At 34.0% G+C, this 15,791-nt stretch overlaps 1 protein-coding gene across 18 annotated transcripts in view; it reads left to right on the top strand.

Annotated features, from left to right (window-relative positions):
- BAZ2B (bromodomain adjacent to zinc finger domain 2B) overlaps positions 1-15,346 on the top strand; it is a 153,230-nt gene extending 137,884 nt beyond the window's left edge. For 17 of the 18 annotated variants that reach the window (XM_073241524.1, XM_073241520.1, XM_073241527.1 and 14 more), the window contains 5 exons: positions 2,998-3,144; positions 7,541-7,806; positions 8,083-8,235; positions 8,512-8,655; positions 13,852-15,346. In XM_073241524.1, the coding sequence (XP_073097625.1) occupies positions 2,998-3,144; positions 7,541-7,806; positions 8,083-8,235; positions 8,512-8,655; positions 13,852-14,050 (909 nt within the window). In that variant the 3' untranslated portion in view covers positions 14,051-15,346. Of the gene's footprint in view, positions 1-2,997; positions 3,145-7,540; positions 7,807-8,082; positions 8,236-8,511; positions 8,656-13,851 lie in introns of those variants that run through there. The other variant, XM_073241536.1, reaches the window with a different exon arrangement.
- Positions 15,347-15,791: the final 445 nt, after the last annotated feature.

Raw genomic sequence — 15,791 nt, 5'->3', positions numbered from 1 at the left:
TTTATCAATTTTAATTTTTTTAACACTAAGAAATTCTTAGATAATAACTGCAAAATAAGCAGAGAGCTCTTTATGCAATGGTATCATGTATTTGATATCAGATGTAGCTCACATGAAGAGTAGATCTTTAAGTCTTTTCTCTAATAATTAAAATTGTTCTTTCACCTTCTGTGGTTGAGCCCAGTTAGTCACTATCATGTAGTAACCCCTGTTTTGTACCAGGCACCAAATACTATGTGTTAAATCATGTCTGTGTCCCTTTTGTCTTATATCACATAGAGAAATATTTATTATACATAGACTTTTGTGAATTACTTTACCATTTGTTTTTAAATTATAGATTAGCTTTAACATTCAAACATTTGACATTTGTCTGCATGAATGACTGGAAGTAAAATTACTTAACAATAGTCATTCCCCAAAGAAAAGAAGTGATCCTTAAATAATTTAGCATTTTTTCCTTCATTCTCACCTCTATGCTTATATTACTGAAGGCCTTATTCATTCTATAGAAATAAATTCAGTTTCTTCTGTATTTTTTCAATTCTTCCTAAAATGTCCACAGAATAGTGAATCTGCAGTTTTCACAATATCTTCAAATTTCAGTCTTTCCTAATCTAGACTAGTATTTACCATGAGTTTTAAGTCAGTGTTAAGTTCATCTGGTAGCATTTTTACCAGGTAAAAATAATTTTTCTTCTAAAAACTATTAAAATCAGTTTTAAAGTCACCTTAGACAAATATGTTTGGTGAAGTCTAGGCTAAAACGATGAAAAAATATTGAATTCCTACAACACAATGAAATTTGAATGGCTATTTTTCTCATCTACCAGGAGAATTATCACAATGTGATCAGTTTTGTTACAACCTTTACACAAAAAAACAAAACCTGTACCAAAAGCTGCTTATTTGTAGTATACGTACTTCTTGTAATTTACAGAATTTTTTCAGTTTTTGCAAATTCACAACCTTTTCCACATTATTAATACACATTTCTCATTAACTCCGTCTCTCATAATCTTCATTTCTCTTTTTAATGTTCAATAATACATTATGTGCTGTGAAACTACCTTAAAAAGAAGGCAGAGTTTCATGTTCAGAGATTAATGAGCACATTGTAACCTTTAGTTAGGTGTAACAGTGCCTATAATAATCTTCATAAGTCCCAGCAAAATGTTTAAGTGCTCAAAACCTTTAGAAGTACCCGTTTAGCCAGACACCTGCCTTACCAGGAAAGAAGGAGCTGACGTAATTTGCCTCCCGATAATGTTCTGCCCAGGGTGTTCTTCATATTGTTGCTAATGTTAAACAATAGGCAACAGCTACTATTTTATTACTGTGGCAGCAAAGGAGTTAAAATCAAGTATAATACATTTGCTCTAACATATTCTGAGCTATTTACTGTGACTTTTCAAAAGTGATATGAGCTTGAGATCTGTCACCCCTTCCTAATAAGTATCGGAAAATAATTTTATTTTTAAATGAAAAATGTGAGAAGAAAAAGAGACTTCATGGTATTTTTAGTATATTTAGAAAAAAATTTACTTAATATTCATGAATTAAATTTGTTGTTAGAGGGGTTGAAGTATAACCTTCCAAATGTTTCTCAGTGAATATTTTTATAATAGAACATGTAATGATGTAACTCAGTTTTGGAGAAATAATACCATATTAAGGTATTTAGTGTTATGGTATTAGGAAGGGTCATAAAATAAAACTGTTGGAACATTAAACTGCAGCTTTTGCTCTTAGTACACATGCCAATTTTATTACGTATGTATTTGATACGTATTATCTCATATATTTGATAGGTATTTACTAAGTTGAATAGTTTTGTATTTGCCATTTTGATAAGATTTTCAAGCTATCATTAGTGTACATACTGTGTTATATAAGAGACTATTTAGACTGCAGATTAAGATTCAGTGTTATATTGAGTAGTTAAGTTTGAATAGCTATTTTGCTTTTAAGAATATATGAATACATAATTTTCAATTAGTATAAATAATTTATAGTTTATTTTCATTATTTGAAAATATTGGTTGCAGGACATTTTCTACTGTGACTGGGAGTATAAACGAAATGTCACAATATATGATGTTACTACTTACCATTTTTTAAAGGCATCTTGAAAGTTTTTACTGTCTAACTTCCCTCCTTTCTCTTTGTGAAACTTGTTATACAGAATATGTATGCCTGGGAAAAAGCATTCTCTTTACTAATTTTATTTTCTCTTTACAGATTTTAAAGTTCTTAATGGTATTAGAAATCTCTCAAGAGAGAAAAATTTTATTTTTAGTTCTAGAAAATACATGACTTCTTAAATTACTTGATTTAATTTTTATATAAGTTTTTTTCCCTTGGAAATCATTTTGTAGGGTCTATTTTCTGCATTTGTGTCATCTGTTTGATTTGGGTTGATGTCCCCAAGTTTCCTGGGTTGAACAGGTTTTTTAATCAATCACAAAAAAAATGGGTGGACAATTGTAGTCAAAATATAGGAATATCTTTTTATTATATATAGTTCTGATACTAATACAAGTTTCCTAGTTTTGATCTTGAAAATTACTCTAACTCTTACTTATTTCTTTCTCAGGAGATCATGAGGATGCTAAGATAAGCAAAAAATGAAATACATTAAAAAATTTAAACACCATGTATTAAAGCTATTCATTGCTTTATGTGCTCTAATGTCATGTTAATTATTTCATATGTTAATGTGTACATGCTTCTGAAGTGTGTGCAGGCATTCAACCTCTAGCTTTGTTCTTTGCAGTGTACCTGAAATGTGCATTTACCCCAACTGAACTGCTCACCCCGTCATGTGGTCCCTATCTGTGTAACGAGAGATACATAGATGTGTATGGCTACTGTATCTTTGTTAGCAAGCGGAATGTTCATTACTAATATGAATTAGGAATTATGGTGTGTTTAATATCCCAATAACTATTCTTCATAATAGAGTATTAATTTTAAATGATTTCTCATGTATTATAGTACTGCCAGATCTGTCGAAAGGGCGATAATGAAGAACTGCTCCTCCTTTGTGATGGCTGTGACAAGGGCTGTCATACGTACTGCCATAGACCTAAGATTACAGCTATACCAGATGGGGACTGGTTTTGTCCAGCTTGCATTGCTAAGGTAAGAGGGATCGAAAACTCAACCTTTTAATTACACATCAAAATACAGAGTTACAGAGTTTTGTGAGGATTTTTTTGAGAGAGAATTCACATACCATAAAATTCACTTTTTAGGTGTGCAATTCAGTGGTTTTTAATATATTCAGTTATATAATGATTACCACTATTTAACTCCAGAACATCTTCATGATCCTAAAAAAGTATGCTTGTACCCATTAGTTGTCACTGTCCCCCTTCTCCCTCAGTCTTTGGCAACCACTAATATACCTTCTATCTCTACGGCTTTACCTCTCCTGGTCATTATATATAAATTGAATCATACAATGTTTTGCCTTTTGTATCTGCCTTCCTTCCCTTAGCACAGTAGTTTCAAGTGCTAAAGGGAATGGACTGGAAAGAAAAAAAGGCAATGGGCAGGTGGATGTTTGGGACTGAGTGTATGGATAGGTGGTAGTTGCTGGTAGTGATGAGGTCAAGAGAGTAAACAGGGAGAAGAGTGCCTGAAGGAGGGGACTTCTAGGGAAGAGTCTGGCCCTCAGTTCGTGCTGCCCCTTCACACTTCTCTCTCCTTACTTTATAACTCGGCCAACCCATTTTTTGCTATATTATCATATTGCTTTGACCAGTTGGTATGAGCCTTCACAGGTCTCTAATTTAAATGTGACTGGCAAGTGATTTCAAATGAATCTGCTTATTATCATACTACATTCATACAAAAACCCGTCTCTCGGTGCCATGCACCACTAGTGCCGCTCCCTAAGCCAGTTCCCATCTTGTGCCTCAGATCCCACCCCCTTGTTGTCTCTTCCCCTCCTTAGCCTCACTTCTGCATCCACTTCCCGCATTTCTCTCCTTTCCTTTACAGAATAACTCCTGCTGGACAGGTCTGTTCTGACTCTCTCTGATTTCTCTCCTCCAAGTCACTCTGGGACTCTTTCTAGTCAGATTCTCACTTTCACAGCTTCTCTGAAAGTGCTCCTATCGTGGCCATTTGTCAGTCTGGGGATCAGTGCTTAGGCCTCCCCTGGCCCACCCATCAGTTCCAGAGCACACCCTCCTCGAAACCCTGTTTTCACTTGGCTTCTAGTACCATACTTGGTTTTCTTTCTGCCTTTGCTCCTTTTCAGTTTCCTTTGCTGGTTTTCTTACCTGCTTGATCGATAAGCATTGGAGTGCTTTCTTAGCTTCAGGGTTATCATCTGTGAAGTGGGATAGCATCTGCCTGGCAAGGATTTGTAAAGATAAAATAAGGTCACGAATGTAAATATTTTTATAACTTTAAAGTTCTGTGACATGTTTATATTAATATGTATAATATTTTAGACTGTTTTACAAAATAACAGAGGGTCTCACATGGCATCATATTTACTAAGTCGCTTTCTTATTATTTGATCATCTTTGTCATATATAGTCAACTACAGTTTGACCTTTATTGGTTGTATGTGAATTATCTTTTAGTTTAGTTATAGTCAAGCTATAGGAAGTTTCTCTAAAACTTTATGAATTACTAACAAATCAGGGTTTTAAGTCTTGGAGTATCATCTGGTAAGCTGTAGGAGATTTCTGTTTTGATAAATTTGGTTAAATAGTATTCTGGCTATCTTTCATTCAGGGTATAGACTAGGAGATGTAGAAATCTATGACCTCATTCAAGCCCTTCTATGTAAATACAGCTTTCTAAGCCTCTCCTCTTTTTAGTTTTGTAAATGTAGTGAATTAGGTGTTATATTTCTTGTAGCAATAAAAAATGTAAACATTTTATTTTGATTTATAAGAATTTTTAAAGTTAAGCTTTTAAAATATCTTCCTAGTTAATTCATGGTTATTTACAAATTTTTATGCTGTATACCTTGTTCTCCAATGGCTATTTCTATACACATTATTGTGATTAAGTATTTTTTTCCTGTGTGTATGTGCATATTAATGCCAACATATATACATTGAATCAAAAAGCCTTGCGTGTGTATGTATACATATTTATACACAGTCACAGACACACACACACACACACACACACACAAGAAGTTTCAAAGTCCAGTGCCTATGAAAGCCACACAAATAACACAGAAGTGTTGAGACTGTGGCAAACAGGGAAGTCATACCCCAATTTAAGTGTCAGTCATCACTCAACTCCTGCCAATTGTTGTCATGTAGACATGTAGGTCCAGTATTCTAGGATCTACCAATATTTCAAGATTATGGATCTTTATGCATGTCCTCCCAAATGTTAAATGTTGGCAACAAATTCAGAATTTTTAGAAGCATTATGGGAGCCAAATATAATAACAACACATTCTGTGGGCTGTTTACAGTCTGTGAGCCACCACTTTACAACTTCTGATACATAAATGTACAAACAACAGAAATATGCGATGGTATGTACAATCTGCTAGGTCCTGCTTAAGACATACTGAAGGTCCTCTTTGTGCATTCTAACAAGGTAGAAAGCGTGGGTGCAAGGGAAATACCTCTGTCTAATAACAAAGTAATCAGGTAACTGAATAAAAGCTTGCTTTTAAAAAGTTATCTATGTGCACAATCTAGTGAAGTAATCTGAGAAACATCAATAATTAAATAAATGGAAAAAGAGACTTTATTACCATTTTGTAACAAAAGTCTTTGGATTCTGTGGTTTAAATTTCCTGTTTTCTTACTGTGAGTATTGTTAGAAAATGATCTCAAGTAACATCTTAGTTCGAATAGGAACTAGAAGCTTTGGCCCATTATCCATGAAATGTTCTCTTTTTTTTTTTGAAATGTTCTTTTTGTGTAGCAACTATTCAGTCTAACTTAATCTTCATTAAATGGACTTTTTCCTCATTATATATTCAGCATTCTCTTTCTCTTTTTTTATGATTTGGGGGTTCTAAAAGCTCAGTATAATATGAAAACTCAATCAAATTTTAGTGAGTAAAAATTAATAAACTAAATGGAGAAGAGACAGTGAAACATTTTAATTATTTCAGTCAGTGACAAGAGGTAGTGATTCTTTGATATCGTATGGGAAAGGTGTTAGATTTATAGTTTGCCTTACCATTTCAATCCACTAAAATAACTCCTTAATTATGCTTTTAACATCCCAATAGAGAACCAAATAATTGTAATTGCTTGATTAAAAGCAGTTTTTAAAAAATATTGCTAAAAGAATCATGAAATCCTCAAGGTAATTGCTATGAAATACTCCAAAGAAATGTTTTCAGCCAAGTTCATTTCAAGAATATAGGCAACTTTAAATTAGGGCTAGACTGAATATCTAACTCCACATTATAATTTTTTTTTTTAAGATTTCTTAACAGTCTAGGTAAGGAGTAAATAGTTTTCTAAAAGTGGATAAACACTATTATAGAAAATTAAAACAAAAATCATACATTACCAGTAACCTTGCATATTTCTCTTCTTTGATCTATTATATTCATTGTAACTTTAATTCTCAAAATACAGGCTTATTTCCCAATTTCTAAATTGGGGGATGTTGGGAGGAGGGTGGATATTCATTGTTACATTGATGGGCTGCATACAAATTGTTAGATTGCATAAGGGTCACATTGGGGTTTGTTTGTTTTTTTCCATATGCTTTAGAGCTAGAACGACCTTACCAACTGCGTGACTTATCTTTTTTCCAGACAAGAAAACAGAGCCTCACAGATTTTTTTACAAAGTTCCATAGTTAATTACTGACAGAGCATAGCTGGCATTCATATCCTTTTATTCCAAATATGATCTCTTTTATGCTATTTCTTTATTGTTTTCCCCAAAAAGTCATCTTTTTTTTTTCTCCTCATCTTTAATAACATTGCTTTGTTCACACCTGGGAACCACAAGTTTGTGGAACTCTCTTCTAAACAGCAAATGCTTTTTTGAGAAAAATAACAATTTCCAGTAGATTTGACCATTTATAAAAGTCTTTTTCCTATTTGACACTTCATGAGCTTTCTTTCATGTTTTGGCTAGCTTTTTAATTACCTCCTCAACTTTCTTATTAGTAATCTCTATATTTCTATGTATATTCACCTTTGTTCTTAATTATATTGTGCTCTAAAAGATAGTCTTTAAATTCATTCAATTAGTGACATTCAGTTCATTCAAAAGATAGTATCTTTAATTCATTCAAAGTCTAAAGGAAAACTGCTAAGTTCTGTAGCACCAAACATTGTGCCATGAGATCAACATCTTCAAGTTTTAAGAATTCTTTACATTTTTCATGCATCATTAGAGTTTAGCCTAATATTATGAGAGAACAAATTCATAGATCTCTCTTGAAAATAATAAAACTATCCACTTCTTGGATTAGAAAGAGTATTCTTTTTGTTTATTCTGTCAGTTTCATAATTTAAAATAATAGAAGGTCTGTAGACAGTTATTTTCTTATACCTCATATATTATTTTTTTAATTAAAGGCAAGTGGTCAAACTTTAAAAATCAAAAAACTTCATGTCAAAGGAAAAAAGACTAATGAGTCAAAGAAAGGCAAGAAAGTAACTTTAACAGGGGACACTGAAGATGAAGACTCCGCGTCTGCAAGCAGTTCACTGAAAAGGGGCAGCAAAGACCCGAGAAAAAGAAAAATGGAGGAAAACACTTGTGGTAACTTGTCAAAACAAGAAAGTTTTACTTCTGTTAAGAAACCAAAACGAGATGACTCTAAGGACCTGACTCTTTGCAGGTATTATTTCTGTTCCCCTGTCCTGTATGTTCATAACATCCCACTGTGTTTGTTTAGAAACCTTCCACCATATTGAAGGTGAATTTTTGACAGTTTGTATAAATAGGAATTTTCCTATGTAATGTAAACTCTGTACTGTAAGTAAATGTATTTTTTTGTCTTTTTTTAGAAATTAATTTGAATTGTCTTTACTTGAAAGAGAATGAAAGCTAAACTTTTACTAAGATTAGATAGCCCTAAAGCATGGATATTGATTTCAAACATTATTTTCTCTAGTATGATCCTTACTGAAATGGAAACTCATCTCAGCAAAGACCCAAGAAAAAGAAAAATGGAGGAAAACACTTCTGGTAACTTGTCAAAACAAGAAAGTTTTACTTCTGTTAAGAAACCAAAACGAGATGACTCTAAGGACCTGACTCTTTGCAGGTATTATTTCTGTTCCCCTGTTCTATATTTTCATAACATCCCATTGTGTTTGTTTAGAAACCTTCCACCATATTAAAGGTGACTTTTTGACAGTTTGTGTAAATACAAATTTTCCTGTGTAATGTAAACTCTGTACTGTAAGTAAATGTATTCTTTCATCTTTTTTAATAAATTAGTTTGCATTGTCTTTACTTGAAAGAGAATGAAAGCTCAATTTTTACTAAAGATAGATAGCTCTAAAGCATAGATACTGATTTCAAACATTATTTTCCCTAGTATGATCCTTACTGAAATGGAAACTCATGAAGATGCATGGCCTTTTCTACTTCCTGTAAACTTGAAACTTGTTCCTGGTTATAAGAAAGTTATTAAGAAGCCTATGGATTTTTCCACAATTAGAGAGAAATTAAGTAGTGGACAGTAAGTAAATCATTTTGGTTCAGTATTTATTGAATGTTTGATATGTGCTCGGTACTCTTACAGCGAGCCAAGAATACATTAATTAAAGGCCCTGCCTTTAGAGACAGGATATATATGTGTGCTTAGGGTACTATGATATGGAAGACAAGTCAATTAAAATTACTTCAGTAATTAGAAATAGTATAATAAAGCTGTTTTGACATTGGAAGGCCACCAAACCTAGCCTGGGAGTTAAGGAAAAGTATCAGAGAAGCCTCTCATAGTGACTAAGTAACATGTAAGCTGGAGCTTATATTGTGTATCAGTGGAATATCAATACCATTTCATGTGGATTTAACAAAAATTGATTTCATAATATTTTCAGATATTATAAGATGGATCATTGGAAATTTTAAGTAATGAAAACTTTACAAGGAGTTGTAGATTACAAAAAAGGCATTTGTTAAAAGTGGAAGAAAACTATTATTTGCTCCTCTCTACAATATCATCTTTGTGATCCTATCTGAAGGGTAAAGTGGCTTCCTGGCCACAGTTAATGATCTTTGTTAAAACCACTTCAAACTCCTGCCAGAGTGTAACTACTGTTAGTGGACCTTAGTTGGTTCTGGACACTGAACTATTTTGGAACCACAGGAAGGAATGAGGCTGTTTGTTTACAGAACAAGCCCATGTAAAGCATTGCACATGAGAATGGCCAGGAGCCGTGGAGCTGCACGGGCCCTTTACTCCACTCTCCCCGCTCCCTTTATTCCTATATACTGGTTTTGCTTAATGTAGCCTGTGTCCATAACTGCAGGCAAATTCACCAGTAATTATAGAGAAAAAGGGAACTCTACATGAAAAATAACCCTAAAATATATTTTAATTAGATTCTTACTGGTTTTTTTTAAAGCACTATTTTATAGTGTATTATTTGATCTCTCCTGGATATTCCTTGGGAGAAAATGACCATGTTCTATAATTTATATTCAATTTAGAAGTGTTGAGGAAAACTTAACTCATTAATGACCAACATTCTTCTCATATGTATCAAAGGATTTAAGAAATTTACCAAATGACTAATTTATTTATTTGGAGACTGAAATGCCAGTCTTTCAAAAGATTCTGTCTATTTACCTTTTTTTTTTGGTATCATTAATCTATAATAACATGAGGAACATTATGTTTACTAAACTCCCCCCATCACCAAGTCCCCCCCACTTACCCCATTGCAGTCACTGTCCATCAGCGTAGTAAGATGCTGTAGAATTACTACTTGTCTTCTCTGTGTTGTACTGCCCTCCCTGTGCCCCCACACACATTATGCATGCTAATCATAATACCCCCTTTCTTTCCCCCCACCCTTATCCCTCCCTTCACACCCATCCTCCCCAGCCTTTGGTAACTGTTAGTCCATTCTTGGGTTCTGTGCTTCTGCTGCTGTTTTGTTCCTTCAGTTTTTTCTTTGTTCTTATACTCCACAGATGAGTGAAATCATTTGATACTTGTCTTTCTCTGCCTGGCTTATTTCACTGAGCATAATACCCTCTAGCTCTATCCATGTTGTTACAAATGGTAGAATTTGTTTTCTTCTTATGGCTGAATAATATTCCATTGTGTATATGTACCACATCTTTATCCATTCATCTACTGATGGACACTTAGGTTGCTTCCATTTCTTGGCTATTGTAAATAGTGCTGCAATAAACATAGGGGTGCATATGTCTTTTTCAAACTGGAGTGCTGCATTCTTAGGATAAATTCCTAGAAGTGGAAATCCTGGGTCAAATGTATTTCTATTTTGAGTTTTTTGAGGAACCTCCGTACTGCTTTCCATATGGTTGAACTAGTTTACATTCCCACCATCAGTGTAGGAGGGTTCCCCTTTCTCCACATCCTTGCCAACATTTGTTGTTGTTTGTCTTTTGAATGGTGGCAATCCTTACTGGTGTGAGGTGATATCTCACTGTGGTTTTAATTTGCATTTCTCTGATGACTAGTGATGTAGAGCATCTTTTCATGTGTCTGTTGGCCATATGAATTTCTTCTTTGGATAACTGTGTTCAGTTCCTCTGACCATTTTCTGATTGGATTATTTGCTTTTTGTTTGTTGAGGTGCATGAACTCTATATATTTTGGATGTCAACCCTTTATCGGATCTGTCATTTATGAATATATTCTCCCATACTTTAGGATGCCTTTTTGTTCTTTTGGTGTTGTCCTTTACCGCACAGAAGCTTTTCAGTTTGATGTCATCCCACTTGTTCATTTTTGCTTTTGTTTCCTTTGCCCAGGGAGATATGTTCATGGAGAAGTCACTCATGTTTATGTCCAAGAGATTTTTGCCTATGCTTTCTTCTAAGAGTTTTATGGTTTCATGGCTTGCATTCAGGTCTTTGACCCATTTTGAATTTACTTTTGTGTATGGTGTTAGACAGTGATCCAGTTTCATTCTCTTACATGTAGCTGTCCAGTTTTGTCAGCACCATCTGTTGAAGAGACTGTCATTTCCCCATTGTACGTCCATGGCCCCTTTATCAAATATTAGTTGACCATATATGTTAGGGTTAATGTTTGGAGTCTCTCTGTTCCATTGGTCTGTGGCTCTGTTCTTGTGCCAGTACCAAATTGTCTTGATTCCTGTGGCTTTGTAGTAGAACTTGAAGTTGGAGAGTGAGATCCCCCCCCCCCACTTTATTCTTCCTTCTCAGGATTGCTTTAGCTATTCGGGCTCTTTGGTGTTTCCATATGAATTTTTGAACTATTTGTTCCAGTTCATTGAAGAATGCTGTTGGTAGTTTGATAGGGATTGCATCGAATCTGTATATTGCTTTGGGCAGGATGGCCATTTTGACGATATTAATTCTTCCTAGCCAGGAGCATGGGACGAGTCTCCATTTGTTAGTGACCTCTTTAATTTCTCTTAAGAGTGTCTTGTAGTTTTAAGGGTATAGGTCTTTCACTTCCTTGGGTAGGTTTATTCCTAGGTATTTTATTCTTTTTGATGCAATTGTGAATGGAATTGTTTTCCTGATTTCTCCTTCTGTTAGTTTATCATTAGTGTATAGGAGATTCTGTCTATTTACCTTTTAAAAAATTAAAATTCAGAAAACATTTAAGACTGTTAAAATATTGGTTCTAATGTGAACGAAACAGCAGAAGCTGGTGTCTAGATAGGATCTAGTTCTTTTGCTTTTTTTAATCAAAAAACTCAGATGTTAAGTGGGTAGCACATGGCCAGGACAGACTTACACAGGAAGACTTTACCAGTGTTTAAATTAACTCGACTTTATGTTCTGTGATTCTCCAATCCCTGGGTGGAGGATGAACTTCAGCCTCAAAATGCCCAAAACACACAGGCTTAGATATTAAAACAGACCTTAGACATTACCAAAAATTGGAGCTCCCTTTTGAGAATGAGTCCTGGTGAATGGAGGAGGAACACAGCAGAGGAAGGCAGATGGAGAGGAGCAGATCTGTGTAATCCCATTCATGACGCCAGCCATGTTTGAGGCAAAATTGAGTGGATTCAAGCTCCTCTTAACTTCAAGTTGTTTGATTAAGCCCATACTAATGAGTTGGAACCCAAACTCAGAACAATATTTCAAATATTTAAATTAGAATTTTATAGAACAGAGGGGAGGTAGTGCCTAGTTTAATGAGTCTGGGTTCCATCAGCTGCCCTGTCCTGTGAAGGGACGGCACAGATGTGAGCATTGCACTTACCTCACCTAGAATCTCACCTAGAATTTTTTCCTGGATTTCAGTCTCCCTAACATTAATCATTAACCTTTTCTTGTAGTAAGGAAGAGTCTAAAGAGAGAAATATTTCTCAGAGTAACATTAAAATGTTTTATAAAAACTATTCTCATACATTGTATGATTCTATTTATATGAAATACCCAGAATAGGTAAATCCATAGAGACAGAAAACAGATTCGTTGTTTAAACAGATTAGTTGTTTCCAGGGACTGGGATAGGGAGGAATGGAGAGTAACTGTTTATGAGGTTTCCCTTTAGGGTAATGACAATGTTTTGAAACTAAATAGAGGTGGTGGTAGTATAATGTTTGGAATGTACTAAGTGCCACTGAATTATCTACCTTAAAATGGCTAATTTTATGTTACGTGAATTTCACCTAAATAAAAATAATAATTCCCAGAAGAATAGGAAAATGGGTGAAGTTATATAAGTACTGACTTAATTCTCTTATTATTGCATATGTCATAATGAGAGAGTGAAAAAGACTATATAAGGTATTTGATGAAAGAAATAGTTCCAATTTTACCAGGGCTCAGAGCTTCAGTGTGTATTTCATAGGTATTTCTAATAGGTAAATTATTTTAGTGTTCAGCTTATCATATATCATATATTAGAAGTAATTTAAATTTGGATATCCAAAAGCCCTCTTTCAAAATGTATTGATGTGGCTTGAGTTGGCTTGAAACAAGGCAGCCCTTTTTTACCAAAAAGTTTAGGCAGGTGCATTCACCATTCTGTCTTGTCTGTGCTCTTACGGAGAAAGAGAATCAGGCTTATCACACCAAAAAAGCACTGGCTCCACAGTGCCTCCAATGGAAGGGCAGATCCTCATAGTGTTGCTCTGTGAAGGGATAACACATGCTGTTTTGTTCTTGGGTTCATCATAATCCATTGCTTGAGAAAAGAGCACTGTTGAAGAAGAGAAAGAGAAAATGGGGAAGATTTAACACAGAGTGGCATGTCCTGGGATGTACGTGAGGGCTCCAGGGCAGCTATAATGTGTATAGTGCATAGGAGGCATTTACATTATTTCTACTGAAACTGAGTATTTTTTAATGTGGATCATAGGGTACTACAAGCGCTACAATTGGTCAGAAAAGTTAAACTAGTCAAAAGGTATGAGTCCTGGGACAGAATTGTAATACAAGTCAAACCAGAAATTGGATGGGGGGAGAAATGCCAGTTAGTTGAAATATATCTTGATCTTCTGAGAAATCTGTTTTTCCATTTAACCTGACTTTATATCCTTTATGGTCCAGAACACATGGAAGTTTTAAAATGTTCCATTTATAATAGGATACAAGGTGTTTTATTTCTGCTTAAATGCAGTTATCTTCATCTTTTTCTCTTACCTTTTCAGTTTTACTTTTTATTTTACCTTTTATTATTATTTCATTTGTTTACAAAACAAAGCCACCCTACAAAAGAACCTCTAAATCATGTGTTTTCTTTCAGGTATCCAAACCCGGAAGCCTTTGCTCTCGATGTCAGGCTTGTTTTTGACAACTGTGAAACATTTAATGAAGATGACTCTGATATAGGCAGAGCAGGCCACAGTATGAGGAAGTATTTTGAAAAAAAGTGGACAGATACTTTCAAAGTGAGCCGAAGCTACAATAATCTCTCTTTTTTCCTTTTCAATAAGGACAAATAAGACCAGCAATGTGAACTATATTTTACGTAAATGTGCAAGGCACACGCATAATGACTTTGTTTTTCCTTAAAAAAAAGTATCACAAAAAATAAAAGTATCAGAAGAATGATACCGTTTTTAAAGGCTTCACTCCTACAACAACCAAGGCCCTTGGTTATTGGTTTGTGTGATTTATCAGCTAATTTAGGTAGAACAGGGAAGCACACCCAAAGAATTTTCAAAGGTAAGGGTGTTATAGTGCAATAGCAATTAAAATATATCAAATCGCACTGAATATTCAACACCAGAGCTCTAATGTGGGAAATGGTTCTCCTTTCCCTCTCAATAAATATCTATTTTTCATTTTTTTACTTTGTAGTTTATTTTTTAGTGAATGTATTTAATTTTATGAATTATTTATGATTAAACCACATCCAGAATCTTCGTTTTCTGTGAAAAGGAAGAACTAGAAAATTGCTTTAAATCTTGAAAATACAACAAGGAATGTTTTAAAATATAAAACAAAGCCAAGTTAAACTGTTTACACTGATGTGCTATAAAAGCACCAAAAATAAACTTTACTGTAAAGTTACAAGTACATTTATATATATATATATATGTGTGTGTATATATATACATATATATATATATGTTGCTGCATCACTTGTGTAGTTAAATTGTATTTCAAGACAGTGAAGAAAAATTGACATGTATATACTGTTCATTATTGTTTATATTGAGTCTTGTTTTAAATATGTATTATGTGTACATATTGTTTGGAGACATTATTGTTTATGCCTTAGAAGGATTGTAGCATTTTATTTTAGTCTGAAGGTAATTATAGCTATACAGCTTGTACAGTAATTTCCTCTACCAACACTGTGGCGTGTCCTTGATCTTGGTAGTGCCTGCCTTTGAAACAGGGTGTAGGGGATATTAGTTTTCCATTTTTCTATTTTGTTACATAATTTTAAGCCACCAAGGCCTAAATTAAAGTATAATCATTTGTATCCATGTGGAATAAAATTGTGACAATTTCCTACACACACAGTATTTTTTCATAGAAACATTTCCTTCCCATTTGCCTTGCCTCAGAAATAAATTTAAAAGACATTTGTAGCCACTGTGTTTTATCTACTGTGTGTTGTGGTGGCCTGTTGGAGGCAGATAGATCAGAATTTTTTTTTGTACCTATGTAAGAGTATTTGAAGTTTTATTTAAAATAAAATGATGTGCAAAAGGTAGCATTTTTTTTTAGGAGTGTTATTTTTCACTACTATGTGTGGCACGGATACAATAAAAGACTTTTACAAACTAGTTTTTAGTTTTTCTTAATGAACCTGAAAATATTCTTTTCAGAAAGACAGTTCATTTAAATTTGATTTTTACAGAATCATAAAGGTGGAGCAGCAGAATGTGGTTCAAAGAACATTGGGCTGGGTGAAGGAGGGTGGTTTTAAGTCAAATGATGTGACTTTCATGACTATCTGAACTTCTCTGGACCACATTTTATTGTTAATTTCACATTTTCAATAAGAAAATATTAGAATACACTTTTAAGGATTTTTAAGATAATTTTAAGAATACGTATTATTCTTATATGAGAAGTGTTTTCTATTGGTAGATATATAGCCCAGTAAGAAAACTGACAACATAGATTAGTATAATAAGTCATGAGATACAAATTAAGCATTCATGAAAGATGATTTGATGCCTTGCTGGGCTCTGAGGAGTCATTAGTCAACAGCACAGGAACAGGCCC

The sequence above is a fragment of the Manis javanica genome, chromosome 7 (assembly GCF_040802235.1).
Source record: "Manis javanica isolate MJ-LG chromosome 7, MJ_LKY, whole genome shotgun sequence".
NCBI lineage: Eukaryota > Metazoa > Chordata > Mammalia > Pholidota > Manidae > Manis > Manis javanica.
Note: the sequence above shows the minus strand (reverse complement) of the source record. Positions and strands in the feature narration are given on the sequence as shown.